General features: G+C 35.2%; 1 protein-coding gene across 6 annotated transcripts in view; it reads right to left on the reverse strand.

Moving 5' to 3' along the window:
* The window catches only part of Foxp2 (forkhead box P2), a 543,295-nt gene that overhangs the window by 6,245 nt on the left and 519,550 nt on the right, over positions 1-17,500 (reverse strand). For all 6 annotated transcript variants that reach the window (XM_085840817.1, XM_085840813.1, XM_085840818.1 and 3 more), the window contains 2 exons: positions 17,005-17,074; positions 16,076-16,239 (listed from right to left, as the gene is read on the reverse strand). In XM_085840817.1, coding sequence (XP_085696943.1) covers positions 16,076-16,239; positions 17,005-17,074 — 234 coding nt within the window. The remainder of the gene's footprint in view (positions 1-16,075; positions 16,240-17,004; positions 17,075-17,500) is intronic.

The following is a 17,500-nucleotide window of genomic DNA, read 5'->3' on the forward strand; positions in this document are numbered from 1 at the left end:
CTAAGCACTGAGGATAATTAGAGTAAACTCTTAAGGTTAATATAATAGCTACCTTTTTCCAAATTAGGTCTCATAAATGACCTGTGTATATTCAAAACTTTTAAGTTTAAATAGGCATTATCAGACATTAAGTAACTATCAAAATATATAAACCAGGCATCAAGATACATGCCTGGACTCTCAGCACCTAGGAGGCTAAGGCAGAATAATAGTAAATTCGATGCTAGCCTGGGCTACATAGTGAGATTCTGACTCAGCATCCTGGATGGCATTGTCCTTAAATCCATTTTTCTTATTTGGAGCTTCCTATATACTTAGCTAAGGACCTAGCCTCTTGTGTCTCGGGGTCTCCTCAACAGGCTTGGGATTCTGAGGAGACCCAGAAAGTCCCCTCACTGGCAGCTTTCTGTTCCTCTACTTCCACCATCTCGATTATTTGTGTTTTCTTTGGAGGATTTTATTTAAAGAAAGAACATTATAGAAAATTGTCCAGCTCTCAATAAAGAGGAATGCATTATCAAAACATAAGCAATACATTTTGAAAAAGGATAACTACAAAGTTATATACCTTTGCATCTTTAGAAAAAATTAATACACATGGATGGTTTTCATTAACTCATTGCTTTGTATAAAATACAGAACTGAATTTCGACATGGGTATTGGTAAAAAATAAGAGAGAACACTTGAGTATTTCTAACAACCTATTACCTAACTAACCTATATGCAACAATGTTTCTAAGTAGCAAGTGACATTAAGAACTCAAGTCTTCCTCCTCTTAGTGCTCATCCCATCAGGATGTGCCTCTGCACAGTCAGCTGTACTTCACTAAGCACAGAAAGCCCGGATTTCCCTTCCATAAAGTAGCCTACCTAGAAACAGCCTGTTATTTAAGCACTAAGGCATCTAGAGTTAACTCTCTATATACTTTCTGACCCATCTAAATTATACCAATCTTCTCCTTGACCCCACTAAAGCATTTTTAAAAATTGTTTATGCTGATATTCTAAACCATAAAATCTTTGAATCATAAACTCCATCAAATATGGGGATGCTTTATTTAAAGTTTTCATTTCTCAGGTTGAAAGTATCCTCACGTTTATGATTTGAAGACTTTATATTTTGGTGTATCAACATAAGCAAATAAGAGAAATGGATTTAAGGACGATGTCCTTCAGTATGTTGAGTCAGAATCTCACTATGTAGCCCAGGCTAGCATCAAATACTCTATTATTCGGCCTTAGTCTCTTGGTTGCTGAGATTCCACGCAACACATGCATCTTGATACCAGGTTTATCCATTTTTATAGTTACATAATATATAGAAACACCTATTTAAACTTAAAAAGATTTGAATATACACAGGACATTTATCAGGCATAATTAGGAAAAAGGTAGCTATTATATTAACCTTTAGTGTTTACTCTAATTATCCTCAGTGATTAGGGCTTGCTATTCACTAAAATGTTCTGAATGCTAGATTGAATTGGGAAACTCTAATTGTTCATTTCCTCATTTAGTACTCAAAGTGATGCATACGTTCAACTGTGCGTTGCCTCTCAGTATAGAAGAAATAGAACTCTCTCTCTCTTTCTCTGTCTCTCTCCCTCTGACATACACCCAACCACACACCTACCCCCCGCACGCCCACACACACCTTTTGTGCGTTAGGGTTTATAGAGAATTAGTTTATTCTTGTGGTTGTTAATAATATCTTTCTCTCCTTGCTTCCAACCCAGGGATGCTAAATTTGTTTATGATTAAAATCCATTGAATACTTTTGTTGCATTCATTTTCCACATGTTTTAGTGTACCATGTGTAGCATACTTAAGATTGTTTTAGGGGAACAAAATCTCCTTTCCATTTTAGAAAACCCCATGACAACTTAAGTAAAAATGACCTCGCCTTCTGCTACTCACACCTCACTACAAATCTTCCTCTCATGTGGAGTCATCTGAAGGATTTCAATTACAAGGGAGTCATTCAACACAGTAGATTTCTATGTATTTAGTATTTTGATTAATTTGGGGGTGTAGCATAAGAAACACTGAACAGTTTAGTCACCTAGTTTGTAATCTTCAGTCATGCAGCAATGGCTAAGTACGTAAGAGTATAGTGGGCTCTGGGGACAGAATACTTGGATTTGAAGTTGGGCTCTTTTCCTAATAGGTCAGTGAGGTTACTGTGATCTGACTGTACCCATGTTGATGTTTTAGTCATAGACATGAGATACAAAAATATCTATCTTTTACAATGCTATTACTTATCTTATATACATATACAATACATATGTATAAAATTTCCATATCACAAAGATAACAATATATATGTAAAAATGTGAATATTGTGATTCCATGCCTGGGTCACAAATGGTCAAGAAAACCTTACTTCTTTTTGTGAAGGGAGGTATATTATAAACACAGAAACTGATGGTTAACATGGCATGGAATCTAAAATATATTTTAGTCCTTCTCTCAAAGCAAAATATAATGAGTATCTCAGAAACATCACAACACAAAAACAAACAAACAAAAAAATACCTGTGGCACACATTTCAGATGCCAGTTATAAAACACATAATGATGAGCTACCTTTTCTTAAAAGAATAAGGAAATATAAAAAGTAACACAATTTGTTACTATAATCATTCGAAAGAATGATTAATGAACAAATTTCTGAGCACCACAATGAAAAGCCAGAAAAGCTGAGCTCATGTCTCTGATCATTTTACATCACATGGAAAGCTAATTTCAAAAGAGAGGAGCCAACATCGACATGCACTGCTCAGAGAACTTCTACTTTTATTCTCCTCACTCATCCATCACAGGGCTCATCATGAGCTTGTCATTAAAATCATTAACATACATTCATCGAGTGGTCCAGGCTTGTATTATATTTGCTGTGCACACAAGCTTACTCAGTTCTGGTAGTACACACTGAGCTAAGGAAACCTAGAATAGATTAAGATGCGTATTTTAAGAAATATAGTAATTTTATGTATGTGTGTAGATCATATGCCTATTAGGAACTAAATTTGTTTTTATACTAGAATTTCCTTTATGGTTGTGATCAAATCAAATCCCTTAGATAAAGTCAAATGAAGAGTTTGGAGTTTTAGGATTGTTTTGCACTGTATAAACAGAGTGGAGAACAGTGCGAGGGAGACTGCCAGTTCAGAGCTTTCTAGTACAGCGAGATATGTTGCTGAAAGCATGGGCAAATAACACACTAAAAATGGTGGGAAAGAAGCAACGTAGGCTGTAGGTTATGGAGTGGAAAGTTTTGCATTTCCTGGCTCTTAAATTTATATACATGTGAAAGGCTTCCTTCTGCACTCTATCATGGGCACAGGGAAAGCTCATAACTAAACATGTGATGCTGATGAATTGCATCTCTATACATATATAGATGAATTACATACATATCCATATGTACACATATATACATACACACCTATAATATGCACACACCAACAGACACATACACACACACAGTTTTCAATGTTGTGGGTATGACCTCAGAAGGCTTCAATTTTACTAGAGAAGATGACAGATAATGAAGTTAAAATTTACCACAAGTGTCAGTGACTCCAATGCAAGTGACAACAATTGCCACAATAATATTCACTCATGCTTCCTGGAAACATTACTTATATCTAATTTTCAGTCTGCGTTCCTATGCCATTTTAAGGAACAAGATTTTTAAATGAATGCTTTAAGAAAAGGGCATTCAATTTTGTTCTCTCAAGGAAAAAACAATCATGTTTCTATAGCAGAGTAGAAAAAAAAAAAAAAGGAAACCAGTGTTTGCATTTTAAAAATTAGACTTTAAGTATATTTACTATGTAAGAGATATATTAAAAATAAAATTGAACATTTATGCAATGATAGTATACATATATACACATATATTGTGAAATATTCAAATTATTTTAAACAGATCTCTCTATTCAAATAGTATCTACTAGTTATGGCCACAGCTTTTCCAAATCAATTCTAGTCCATTATCATCAATGACCATCTTTGTCCAGAACATAAGTTCTTAAAAGATGCCTTTTAAGAAGTATGTAGCCTATACTCTTGAGTGTCTTCTTTCCATATTTAAAAAATACCTGTATCTTTATTATGATTTCAGGGATAACCAACTATAAGTCCTGGTACCCAGCTTCTTTCCAATCTTCTATGCCCATGCCTCTCCAGGTGGTCTGGCCAATGCTGTGAGCAAGAGTCCTCAGGATGAGCCATGGTTGAGCCACCTCTCCATTCTTTCCATTCATCAGCCTAAAACTGAACTGAGTATTTACAATTGTGATTGATGTAGGCAAATAACAGCCATGTATCAGTAATTTCCAGAAAACACAATCTAAAAGCTGATTTTACGCTAACCTAAAATTTTAACTCTCTGTACCCACAAAAGCTCTCTTTCTCCCTTTGTTTTCATGTCTGTAATGACCTATATCCTCAGAGGATAGGGACACCCAGACCATGTCATATACATTGTAAATGTCATATTCAGTAGTAGGTGCTCATGTGAGCTTATTTTCTTTTTAAATCAGCTTGACTTATTTGAGAAATCTGCAAAATAGCAGTTGATTTTTATATTCTAGTTAAATGCTCACTGTTACAATCACCCTCTGTAAGTGTGTATTTCCAAACCACAGAGGACAAGTTACAGTAATACACTGACTTTTCGCCTAAAGGAACGTGTTGCTTCTTTTGTTGTGAAAATTATAAGGACCTAAGGCATCAGTGAAGGCAGAAGAAATGTTAATATTTGCCTGCACCCTGAAGCACAGTCACATTACAAGAGGAAAGTTTATCTCTTTAGATTGTGGTCACACAGCCTAATCCCTAGAGGGATGTAAATTTTATTCACTATACCCTTGCTCAAGACTAAGTTAATGGTCCTATAAATTCTTCCTGGTTTTCTTCTTTTTTCTTTTTTGGTTTTTTGAGACAGGGTTTCTCTCTATAGCCCTGGCTGTCCTGGAACTCACTTTGTAGACCAGGCTGGCCTTGAACTCATAAATCTGCCTGCTTCTGCCTCCCGAGTGCTGGGATTAAAGGCATGCGCCACCACGCCCGGTTTCCTGGTTTTTTTTTTTTTTGAATGAGAAAGGCCTATGAGTAAGGTTTCTTAAGCTGAAATATTTAAACAAATTCTAAGTAAATGGAGGGCAGAGTAGAATCTTAGAGGTGCTTTCGCATTTGGATGATATCAGTGTTATCAAGTATTCAGTATGACTTGGATGAGTCTGCATTGTCATAATTAGTTATCTGTCATCATTGTTTGTGAGAGACTCAGTGATACAGTGTGAACCCAATCAAACCATGAAACCTGGTATGGGAAGTCAGTAGGGTAAGGCTTGCTCCTGAATGTGTAAAATATGAGATCAATCCACAATACCACATACAATCATTTCAGACAATCAATCGATCAATCAATCAATCAATCAGTCTGTCTGGTTCTTTATATGTAATGTGAATGTATGTGTATATGTACCATATGAAGCTAATGTTGAAACTTGAAGTCTTAACATATATGATATATATCAATAAATATTGTGAAGAAAAATACAAATTATGACCCATATCTATAATACAGAATATTTCAGTAAAAATTAGATACGTGATGTATCTGACCAAATGTTACAAAAGACTGCAAATGTTTGTGTGCTTTCATTTGCTTATTGTAGGTTATTTCGTTGTAAGCTTTACCCATATGCTCTAGTTATTTGAGAAGAATATCTCCTAAAAGAAAGGTATAACATGCTCTGTTTCCATAATTGTGTAGTTATTATAAAACCCCACACTTCAGGTAATATTTGAAAGTACAACCTGAAGCTACATTAGGTCTTTATTTTTACTAAATGGAACTTGAATACTTTTCCACAAGTGGGACATAAAACTCCAAATGAAATGTTTACAGTCATAAAACTCATCCCTGCCCATTCTTCACAGCTGTGTCCTAGTTGGTGAATAATATTTAAAGATATGAGAATAAATTCAGTACAGACACATGGTGTACATTAATTCCATAGGTTTTGCTTATTTCATAAAATAACATCACAAACTTTCTAGTTAACAGAAAACTCAAGAGCCAGATGGGAGTTTCTCTTAAATAACTACATTTTTTTCCTCTGTATAGTACAGGCTGTTAAATGAATAACCACTGATATCTAGGTTACTAAGAAAAACAACATATACAATTTGTAATCTGTCTATTTCGTGTTTGTTTAAATACATTTCCTTCCAACTAGCTCTATTTGTCAATAACAAAACCCTCTTACTTTCAATGTGAATGTTTTGAATATATAACATTATAACATACAAATACAGATTTCTTTAAGATAAATTTAATTTCATGAGAACAATTGTTTATATTGCTTTTTTTTCAATAGATAATTTCTATTGAATTGATTGTAAATGTGCAAAAATTGCAAGTTTAGTAATCTCCATTTATATATTCTGTTTGAAGTGAGAATGCCTTTTCAGAAAATTGACACTTTCTTCTTGAGGAAATGGAAATTATCTACTATCTTCTGGAAGTATACTGATTAAATAAAGTTAAAAATTCAAATAAAATATTTACTCTTTTATAAAAGAGAGGAAACCATTTGGTTAATTCTTATGAAATGAGAGCTGCTCAGGCTAATATCAGTAAACTTACATTTCTATCCATAGAAAATTTATGGCACTTTATGTAAGATTTTATCCTTTCAAAGGATAATCCAGACTGTATCAGGATCAAGTAAACTATTATAGTATAAGCTTAATGTTTCAATGCAGATGGTGAATGACAATATTATTACAACAACCAGGAATAAAGTTCTCAAATCTTTATTAATATATTCCACTCCTGCAACTTATTTCCTTACTATACTGCTTATTATTTTTGTAGATTTAGCTATCACCCAATATTAAAATTTTTAGTGTTGATTAGATTAATCATTATTGTGATATAACTAAGTTGCATATAACTACTACCTCTAGGCCAAAACATACCAGTCTTACTGAAATAGAATTCCTTCTTCTTTCCTCTTGATGAAGATGAAAATGTTCCTTCTTGAAAGAAATGTGTGACAGAAAAGTGACTAAAGTTGGAGTGAACCAGTTTTCCTCCATGCCATATATACCTACAGATGGCATCTTTGCCAGAATATAAGTACAGATATCCTACTAACTCTCAACATCTGCTGAACATAAGCGAGTAAACTATCTTTAAATTCAAAGCTGGGGTCTAATTTTAATACTAGCATATTTAATAAACCATTTTTTTCTTTTAACAACGTACGCATTGTAGTATTTGATTGCAAAGTACTGTTATTTTCAGATAATGATTATGTTTCCCCTCTAAGACATATATCAATTATTAATGATGTAGTTTATAATTCTAGTCTAAATCTCAAATAAACCTGACCTCAAGATGTGCCTACAAATTCCATTACAGTCAAGAGAATTCTAACAACAACAACAACAACAACAACAACAACAACAACAACAACAACAAAGCTGGCTTAAAGATATAAAACAGAAATTTGCAATCATAAGCATATGTCTCAAAATTTCTATAAGACTTCCTGATTTTACCTGAAGCACCATATTGAAATATATTCAAATTTATGGAACACTGTTTAAAGAAATTGGATTATGCATTATTTTGACGCTTAGTGCGAAGTCATTTTATATAGTTTTTCTTTCTGTGACATCTATTAAGAAGATATACTCACCAGAATCAAGATTTGCTAGATATTTGAATTCTTTAAACTTAGTGACAATAATAGATATGATTTTGTCTAATATGAAATTATTTTGACCATTGATAATTACAAATAATTGCACCCAATCTTTGAATTCAGTTAATGCCTGTGGATATACACAAGTATATCCTGTGTCCCTTTTATGTATGGTCTTCACAGACTTTCAACCATAGTCTAAGGAGTCTTCCATTTCCCATGTGTCATTGAGAGAAATAAAGCTTAGCTCAGATCCTAACATTTAGCATCTAGTGCTGCCTTGCTTCTGTCCCAACTCAACTGGAGCCACGTCTCCAACATCTGTTTGGTTTTATTCCTTGGACTGAGCTTTAGTCTGCAACAGCAGTATGCATGGGTTTATGGGACCTATATACCAGTTCCTATTTAATTTAACTGGACATCTTGGATTCTGACTTCTTAAAGGTCTCAACCTCACAGTCTTATAGTTGGACACAGGGCTCTGATTGCCACACTGATAGGTGGATTTTTGTTTGCCTGGACTGTTTATTTTTCCCACTGCCAGTCTGCCCAAGTGAAATGGTCTCCCTCTCAGTTGCCTCTTAGTAAAGCTGGTGCCTAGCATATCTTTGTAGGCACTTGATTTCCAGCTGGACTTCACATGGTTTGTGTTATGAGGTCTATCTATCCTTTGAGACTGGCTGCTCTGGTGGACCTAAACCCTTGCTAAGACTAAATCACTGAATTGACTCAAACTTCAGTTGTCACCTGATCATGAATACTATGTACAAACCATGAGAATGGAATAGAAAATTTAAACAATGTTGACCTTTTGTGGTGAACCTAGTGCATCCTGTATTTCTCTGATTTGGTAGTTAACAAAAGGATTATGGCTTTTATGTTGCAATATAAACTTATGAGCAGTAAGAGGATAAAAAGAGCGTAACACTTAATGGCCTATTCTTTTTGTCTTTTAAATGTTTAGTTGTTACTCCAAAGCTGAATATCAATCGAAGAAATATTCATCTCCACTAATGATGTTAAATTATTTGATTAATTGTTGCTTATACATTATACTAATGCCTGCCTGCCTATCTATCTATCTATCTATCTATCTATCTATCTATCTATCTATCTATCTATCTATCTATAGTTAATTCTATCCTAATGATATCTACTGCTTATGGAACACAGTATAGGGATGCTTTCAATTGATTTTATTCACATTGAAATATTATTAATAATTTACAGAAATGGTTAATTTTAATCTGTTTCAAAGGAGTCAAATATTTCCACTTCCTAATTCTTTTGTAAAAGCTAAATTTAAGATTTTGGGGGACATGGATAAGTAGATTCTTTACTTTTTTTTGTTGTCTAGACATATGAAAAAGATAATATCTAAGCAATATTTGTTCTTTAACCATTTAGAGAAGGATTCTTTGACTCTTAGAGACAGAAAATTTCTATGGCTCTCCAGAGAAAAAGGAGATGTTATCTTCTAACAAATATCTTCTTTAGATATGAAACAGAATCAGTAAGCTACAGTACTGTCAGCTAAAGTTGACTGACACACTTTGCCTAAATTGTGGGATTTCACACCATGGATGTCAGATAGCATCTGTAAAGTTCTATAAAAACCTTCAAAACTCAATAGGAACCCACAAATTTCCACAATTGGCACGCTGGGGATATCACACATTTTAGCAGAAGATACTGTACCTCTGGTAGGATCTTTTTATTAAGAGGAACTAGAATGAGTTGTAAGTACCACATACAGGGCCTGGAATAATGTCAAAAAGAACAGGAGCTACTGATCCATCCTTGCAGCTCTTGACAAAGGAAATGAGATGATAAAGAGCTAGCATCGTCATGAGCGCTGCACAATCATTTTGGAAGGAGATCTCAAAGCTAACTAGCAAAGTTAATGAAAAAGTTTAGACATTAAATAAAGATGGAATTAAATCAGAACAAAAATTACAAGAGGCCATGAAAGGTTAGGGGCTAAAAATTAAAGATGCCAGGAACAGTGCTAATGAGAACATCTGTGACAATGCAAGGGGAGCCAAGAAGGACCTTTTAGTTCAGAACATCATAATGTAACACAAAGGCCCCAAATAGCAGAAAATAATACTGCTTTCACAGGAGTGAAAACAATGAGAGAGCACACCACTGGCTCAGATTATCAGTCGCTTTTAACCGTTTTCCTCAAATGAAGAGCCACACCACTTTCAAATGCCTTTGTCCAGAGTGAGCTCTAACACCTGTGGGAATTTTTTATAAAATATCACCAATGAAAGGAGTAGGATCTGTGAAACTAACATGTGCCTTCAGATGGTAGTTTAAACTTTAAGGAAAGGAGTAAGAATGGGAGGAGGGACAAAGGAAATGTTACATATTCCAATATCGTGCTTTGTGTTGACTCATGGTGTAGAGACTCAACACCATATCAGAAAATGGACACATGGTGAACCCTTTTAGCTATCTTTGTGGTAAACTGTTACCCATACATGAGGCTTCTTGAAGCTCTTCAGGAGCCAAAGATTCTACCAAAATGGGAAAGATATATGTGATTCAGGAATTTTGGAGGTACATAGAATACACACTGGTCACAGAGGTAAATATAACCTCACTGCAATCTTCTACCAACACATACTGCTTTTATACAACATATGTATCTTTACTCCTAAGGTTTGCATTCTAAAGATACAAGCAATATGTTTTATAAGGCAGCATATTAGTGTTCATTATAGTATATCATTAACTCTCCGACTTCGGGCATTTTCTCCCATAAGAGGAGGAAAATGATGATCATTTGTAATCAAGGCCAAATATTTAGCAAGAAGCACTTTTAAATGGCAGGAAAATAGGGGTTTTCAGAAGTAACATGTAAGAAACTCACCAGTAGGAAGCAGTAATCTGAAAGAGAGCCCCACAAAAATGGATAACTTGTGCCTCAATAACAAGCCAGCTTTAGGAAGAACATTCACTTGGATCTTTTGGAATAGGAGTGGAAAATATAAAAATGAGGATCTCATTTAAGATTGCACAAGAGAAGGTGAATCTGAGCCAATCCATTGAGAATGGGAAGCAATACTGGCTTAATAGAGAAGAAACAGTGGGTCTGTGCTAATTAATGTGATTTCATCATTAAGCCCCAATATTTGCCACAGCGTGGATAAAGAAAGCCTTAGGACTAATTTTATTGGTATGGGTTCAACTTTCAATTCTGATTCAAATATTTTTTTCTCCTTTATAGCTAACAAATATGAGAAGACAGTAGGTTGGAATTATTCCTGCATAAACACAGCATCAATCTAACTGAAGGGCTGAGGAGACAGATCAGTTGGTCAAGTATTGAGTGTACAAGAATGATCATCTGAGTTAAGATCTCAAACAGCTTAGTACACATAACGAGCAATATTAGAGCTAATTACTGGTCTAAGTGTTTGGTTTTCCTTTTGCAGTGATCTAGCCAAATCATGGATGTTATCGCTGTAGGTATTACTTTGTAAAGCTAAGCTGTTTCCAATGAACTGGCCATTATGACTAAAATGTACTATACATTCTTAAGAAACTTGGTGTTAACTTGGAGATAACTGCAGAATGAACATGCATGTCCCAGTGCACCCAGGTGACACAGTATTAGTTCAAGGAGTGGTATGAAGAACCAGGCTTTTGGAAGCAAGAAGCTGAAGTTTGACTCTGACAAAAAACTTAATCACTAAAGCCTCTTGGGCAATAGGATCATTATGATAAGGAGAGGTGGATTTATGTAAGAAAAACCTGGCACAAGGTAAAGAAAGAACAGACAAACAGTTTCAAATAAACTAACTAAATGAATTTTTGGGAGGAAAAGTTTTGCTTTACAAAAATAAAATTTTGTAGTGGGGCAGTGGTGGCAAACACCTTTAATCCCAGCACTTAGGAGGCAAAGGCTTTCTGACTTTGAGGCCAGCCTGGTCTACAAAGTGAGTTCCAGGACAGCCAGGACTATACAGAGAAACCCTGTCTCAAAAATAAATAAATAAATAAATAAATAAATAAATAAATAAATAAATAAATAAAATAAAATAAAATAAAATAAAATAAAATAAAATTTTGTAATGGAAGGAGAGTTAGAAAAGAAGAGTGGAAATGAAGGGGTTGGTTCTGATGTTAAACTCTTGTTTCCCAGTTGGTTCTTGATCCATCAATAAACACACCAGTGACCAATGACTGAGGATGGGGTGGGACACTTGGAGTTGCTAGGGAGAACTCAGGCAGAATCCGGAGAGTAGTCAAGAAGAAACCCCAGTAGCTGCAGGAGAAAAAACTAACCAGCCATTTGAGTTTTTGGTTTTGAGTGTCCAAAGGCCACTCTATCCTATTATACCTGGTATGGGTGGGGAGGTTTAGCAATGCCCAGTGGAATATATGGGGAAACTTGGCATCTTCAACCAGCCCACATCTGTCCCTTTATTGTAATGATGCATATCTCTACCATCCTCAAATACACATTCACATTCGACCACATCACTATTATGGAACTGAATAAAAATCTAAACAAACTAAGCATGTCTGGTGTTTTTATCACCCCTAGAATCTGAGGACATTTCATATCTTAGACTCTACAACTAAAATTATGAAGTCATCACTTTTCCTTTCTATCTTGCCTTCTTCTTTGCACTGGTTTTACTGTAGCCATGAGTTTGTCTTGGTTTCTTCTTACAGTACAGTTGGATGCCCTTTTCCATCTATATTTTAAAACACTTATTGGATTAATTCACTTTTTCCATGCCTTAAAGCAGATACTGTAGATACTAGAGCCTACAAAAATTAGTCTTCTGCATCCAGGTCTCTTAACTGTAAAGCATCTTGACATTTTTGTCATTGTGACATAGTACAAGTGGTGTGTGTTTGGGGAGCTTGCTTCTTAAAGCAGAACACCAACTATGGTATCAACTTTGGTATCAAAGTCAAACCAATAATCCTGAATAAGCTCCCTACTGATGAACAAGCTCCACGGCCTGCTACTTACTCACTTAGGGGATGGCCTCATCTTCATCTATTCTAAACTCTGTAGTTACTTGCATGTTCTAAGTCCTGTCTAACCTAATTCTCCTTATTTTGAGGCACATGAGCTACTAATACTGGGTTGGTATTATTCTCTCTGCTAGAGTTGCTCCCTGCAAACAACTTCAGTTTATATTTTCTTATGCTTCTAATCCTTATCTCACTGAGTATGAGTACTGAGCTCCATACAATAAATTCCTCTGTTACACTGCCTCTTTTTTAATGGGATGCTTACTTCCTGGATTATAAGAGAGGAAGGGGTAAAAGGATAAAAAGATAGTTTTGCCAGACTGTATAAACTTTTGAAGAGGACAGAAAGTACTAAAATTGAAAAATGCATTTTGTATTGAATTTATTCTCACTTAAGTTGGCAATGAGGTATTGTAATTTTAATCCAAGGTCCTATCAATCTGTACCTAGGTGAGTATATAACGCAAGAAGCACCATTATGTTCCAGGCACTCCCTTTTTTTTTTTTTGCATAAATCTGAAGTAGTAGGTATTATAGAAGAAAATAGAAAGAAAAAGAAACCAAGGAAAGAATACTTGTCACTCCTATTGGGTACTGAATGATGAATCTGGTGCTATGTTACTGACAATCTAACACATTTGGGCTGAGATCTCTCTCTCTCATATTAATATCAATATAGCTAACCCATTCAAAACAACACGTGGCATGAATTCACATAAGAACCCCCAAAATACTACATACTCTTTCATAAGATAGGATTTTCATTTTTATTCAATCCCCAAATTTTCCCAACTATATTCAGCTAGAGGCAAACAATTTTAATTGATGGATCCATGCCTATAATTTCACTTTGCTTTGCTTCATAACAATCATAAGATCCTTATAATTCCTTACAAACAAGCATCTTAGAATTATAAAGCTGAGGATGCAGAATTCTAAGGTGATGTCTACTAATATCTGAACAATCTGCAAGAAGTTAATGGAGCAGCACAAAGAGATGGGAAGTATTAGTGTTGACTCAATATTTTGCAGGATAATTACAAACTTGATTTTCATTTATATTACTCAGGAAAAAGACAAGATATGGGGTACTCCTAATTTTTATCTTTTTCTGAAATCTATTTCCTACAAGGAAAGGGAGGCTTTTCTTTTGTCTATGGAAAATAAATACAGGTACTTGTGTGTGTGTGTGTGTGTGTGTGTGTGTGTGTGTGTTGCTTCATGTCAGTATAACACACATAATGGATTAACTGAACGTTTTATTATATAAATTGATAATGGCACTATATCAGACACTAAATATATTTTAATGTTGTTTTTTGCATACTACTATTTCTTTTAGATATTTCATTCATAAACTTTAAATTAACGATAAACTGAATGATCAGAACCACCAACCGTCAAGTGAAAAATGCTATGAGCCTAACAAAGCCATTATTTAGTCCAATTATTATTTCAGGTTCCAAAATACAATGTTTAATAAACTATTTTATTAACTCATTAATTTTTTATTTTAATAGTCTGAGCACTGGACAATTAAACTTGTGAAAATGACTTCCTTCTGCATCTTCTTGCGTATGGTTTGCACTGGTCTCTATATAGCACATAGGAGCAAGAGAAGAGTAAACCACAGTTCACATACTGCTTTTACGAATGCCTTTCATATGGCTCCCCTTTTTAAATGGCAAAAAACCAGGATCTAACTCTTGTTGGGTGTTTAAAGATGAATTATTTTAGCATTTGCACAGGGAGTGAGCATTAGCACAGTCAGGAGGGCAACTGAAAGGAAAAGCCCCCAGCTACTGCTCTATGGCTGGCAGGCTGATGGGGCAGATGTAAAACCCTGTCTGATTGCTCTTTTTCCTTACTTAGAGAGCTGTTAGTCTAGAGAGCATATATTTATGTTCTTTTTACTTGGAGTTTTATCACTTCTTTTGTATTATTTAATACAACTAAAGACTCTTCCAAAAGACAGATTTCTCCATTCTGGAAAAGTAATGGCTTGGAATCTGAAGAAACACGTTAATGACTGCAGTGTGTTTTTGCAAAGATGATAGCCTGAAAGTGCCAAACGTGGATGAGGTGTACGATCTCAAAGATGGCCATATGTCAAACAGAGGAAGGTATTTTTAAAATCAACAAAGCAGTAACTTGTGAATGGTCAAATGAAAACGGGCAGATAGCAGAGTTATCTATCTCTCTCAGGCCTTTGACTAAACTCTCAGGGAGGGGGAGGGAGAGTTCAGGGTGGTAGCATATGCCTAGACTTGAGGAAGCACCTGGGAAGCTGAGGCAGGAGAACTTACTAGAGTCTGAGTCTGTGTTGCAATGATGAGACATTCTCAGATGCAAAACAGAAGGCCAAATTGCATCACAAAGAATAAAATACAAAAACTGAAGACAAGGAGCAATCTTCTGTAGATATGTGAAGTTACGCAGCTTGCAGACTAAGTCAGGGAAGAATAGCATCTGAATGCCATCCTAACTGCTAAAAAGCACACACTCCAGTTATTTCTCCAGGAATTCTCATTCCTCCCACGGTCAGTACTCTTTAGTAAACAAGAAACTGAGATGCCTGACACAACTGAATAAGACCTGGCATTTTCGAAGTGTCATACACTTTTCTGAAATCCACAATACATCAATTTTTAATACTCCTACTCTCGGCTCCATTAAAAAGATGGTAGGGGAAAGATTTTAGAGTAATTAATGATATAGTTAGCTGCTAAATATTAATAGGAATCGTAGTCTTGCATAAAATATAACATATAAACCTTGCCAATACAGACGCACCAGTAATTAAACTTGAATATGTAATTACACTGATTTATAAGACAGGCAAAAAGTTACACCTTACCAGCTTCTGTGTAAACTGTGGGTAACAGTTAAACTTTGCATTTTACGGTTTATAAAAATGGGCAATATCTTGACTACAGTTCATAAATGGTTTAGAGTCCTGTAACAGTAGTAAAAATTATGACAACTTACCCTAGCATGAGTATTCTTATCACACCATACAAACCAAACTGTGGTAATGCCTTATAAGACGGAGATTCATCAGAGACAGTACTTAATGCCCAAGAGGACTTTAGTAGTACTAAGAATTTGTAGAAGCATGCTACTATATGGCATATACTAGCTATATGGCACTTGGGATAATCTCTAATATTAACAACAATTTAGGTATACTTTACATATTATGGGCATAGTATAATCCCACTCCACTTAAACATGTATGTTTTTACTTAAACCCCATGATAAACTCCAAGGAAAAGAAATTAAAATCAGAAGCATAAGGATATATTTTCATCCCTTTCGGGAATTTGTTAACCACACTTACATGTGTGGCTGAGGTGAGCAACCCGGACTGCTGTTCCCATTGCTGTCGATGTGGTCCAGGGAACCATTGAGGTCTTCGTGGACGGCCTGCAGGAGGCCACTGGAGGCGTTATTGATCAGTCCAGGGTTACTTAGCAAAGGCAAGCTGCTCTCTGCCAAGGCAGCCTAGTGGGATGGACAAGGAGCAAGACAGCTTTTAACATGCCCACCCTTTAAAGTCATTGCAACCTCACACATCTCCTTTTACAGGATGCACATTGCATCGTAGATATTTTAGAAGTACATAAATAAAATGTATGGAAAGACCAAAATTCCTAACTGGCCACTTGCAGGCGAGAGAGCAAGGGCAATAGCATGATGTGAGCATATAAACAATAGCTCCCACAGCAAACTTTCCCCCTGTTAACCTTTCGCATAATGAAATGTTGAATCCTCACATGTTCAGAAATATTCCAGGATAATATAAGCAGTTGCTGTGCTTTTTAAAAAATGACCAGAACTTAACTCAAAATAAAGAAGTCCTGACATTTGCCTCCTCTGCATAAAAATTATATATTATAATTAAACTTTAAAGTTTTTGCCACAAGCACCATGTTCCCCAACACTATGATGTGAAATCATTTATGACAGCCTGGATAAATATTAATGCATAGCCACATGCATTTGCAAATGCTTCTATCAATCTAGCATTTGCAGGAAAACCGAGTGTTCCAGATTTTGCCACAGGGTGTCCTTCTTGCTTCTTCACATCAAAAGTAGCGTGAATGAGAATCAGTGCTTTCCACGGTACTAGGTACTACAACTTCCTTGGACGAGACACCAACTATTAAGAACAATCATAATCTCGCCTAAATAACAATCATGCAGAACAGCAAAGTGCCCAAACACCCAAACAGGGCAGGAATGGAAATGTGCATCTAATGATTTTACCTGCAGACTGGCATTTAGAGCTGCTCCATAGCCCAAACTTGTAGGTATATTTTTTACTAAAGTTGGACTTCTGGAAGGAAAAAAAAATTACATAAGACTTATAAATTAAAATTTGAAAGGTGTGGATATAAAAAACAAACTTTCTACATACTTTATGTAGCAACTTGGTTTATGAATTAAAACAAACGAAACAAAATCAAACAAAAAGACTTTAGACTATGGTGGGTGTGGCAGTAACTCAGGACATAACCTGGAAGACATATTTTTGCCTTCCTGAGGTTTTTATTTCCAAGAACAACTAAAGATCATATAAAAACTTAAAAATGTAAATACACAAACAATTACCAATTTGATGTAATCAGGAAATAATTAATGGTTAATTTCTTGAACACCATGAATTAACATAACAAATTACCATAGTTAATTAAATGACAACATAATGGATTAACTATTTCTGGAATGTAAAAATTAGCAAATACTTGACTATAGAAAGCAG

This window comes from Mus caroli, unplaced genomic scaffold (assembly GCF_978045245.1).
Source record: "Mus caroli unplaced genomic scaffold, Mus_caroli_1 scaffold_7, whole genome shotgun sequence".
NCBI lineage: Eukaryota > Metazoa > Chordata > Mammalia > Rodentia > Muridae > Mus > Mus caroli.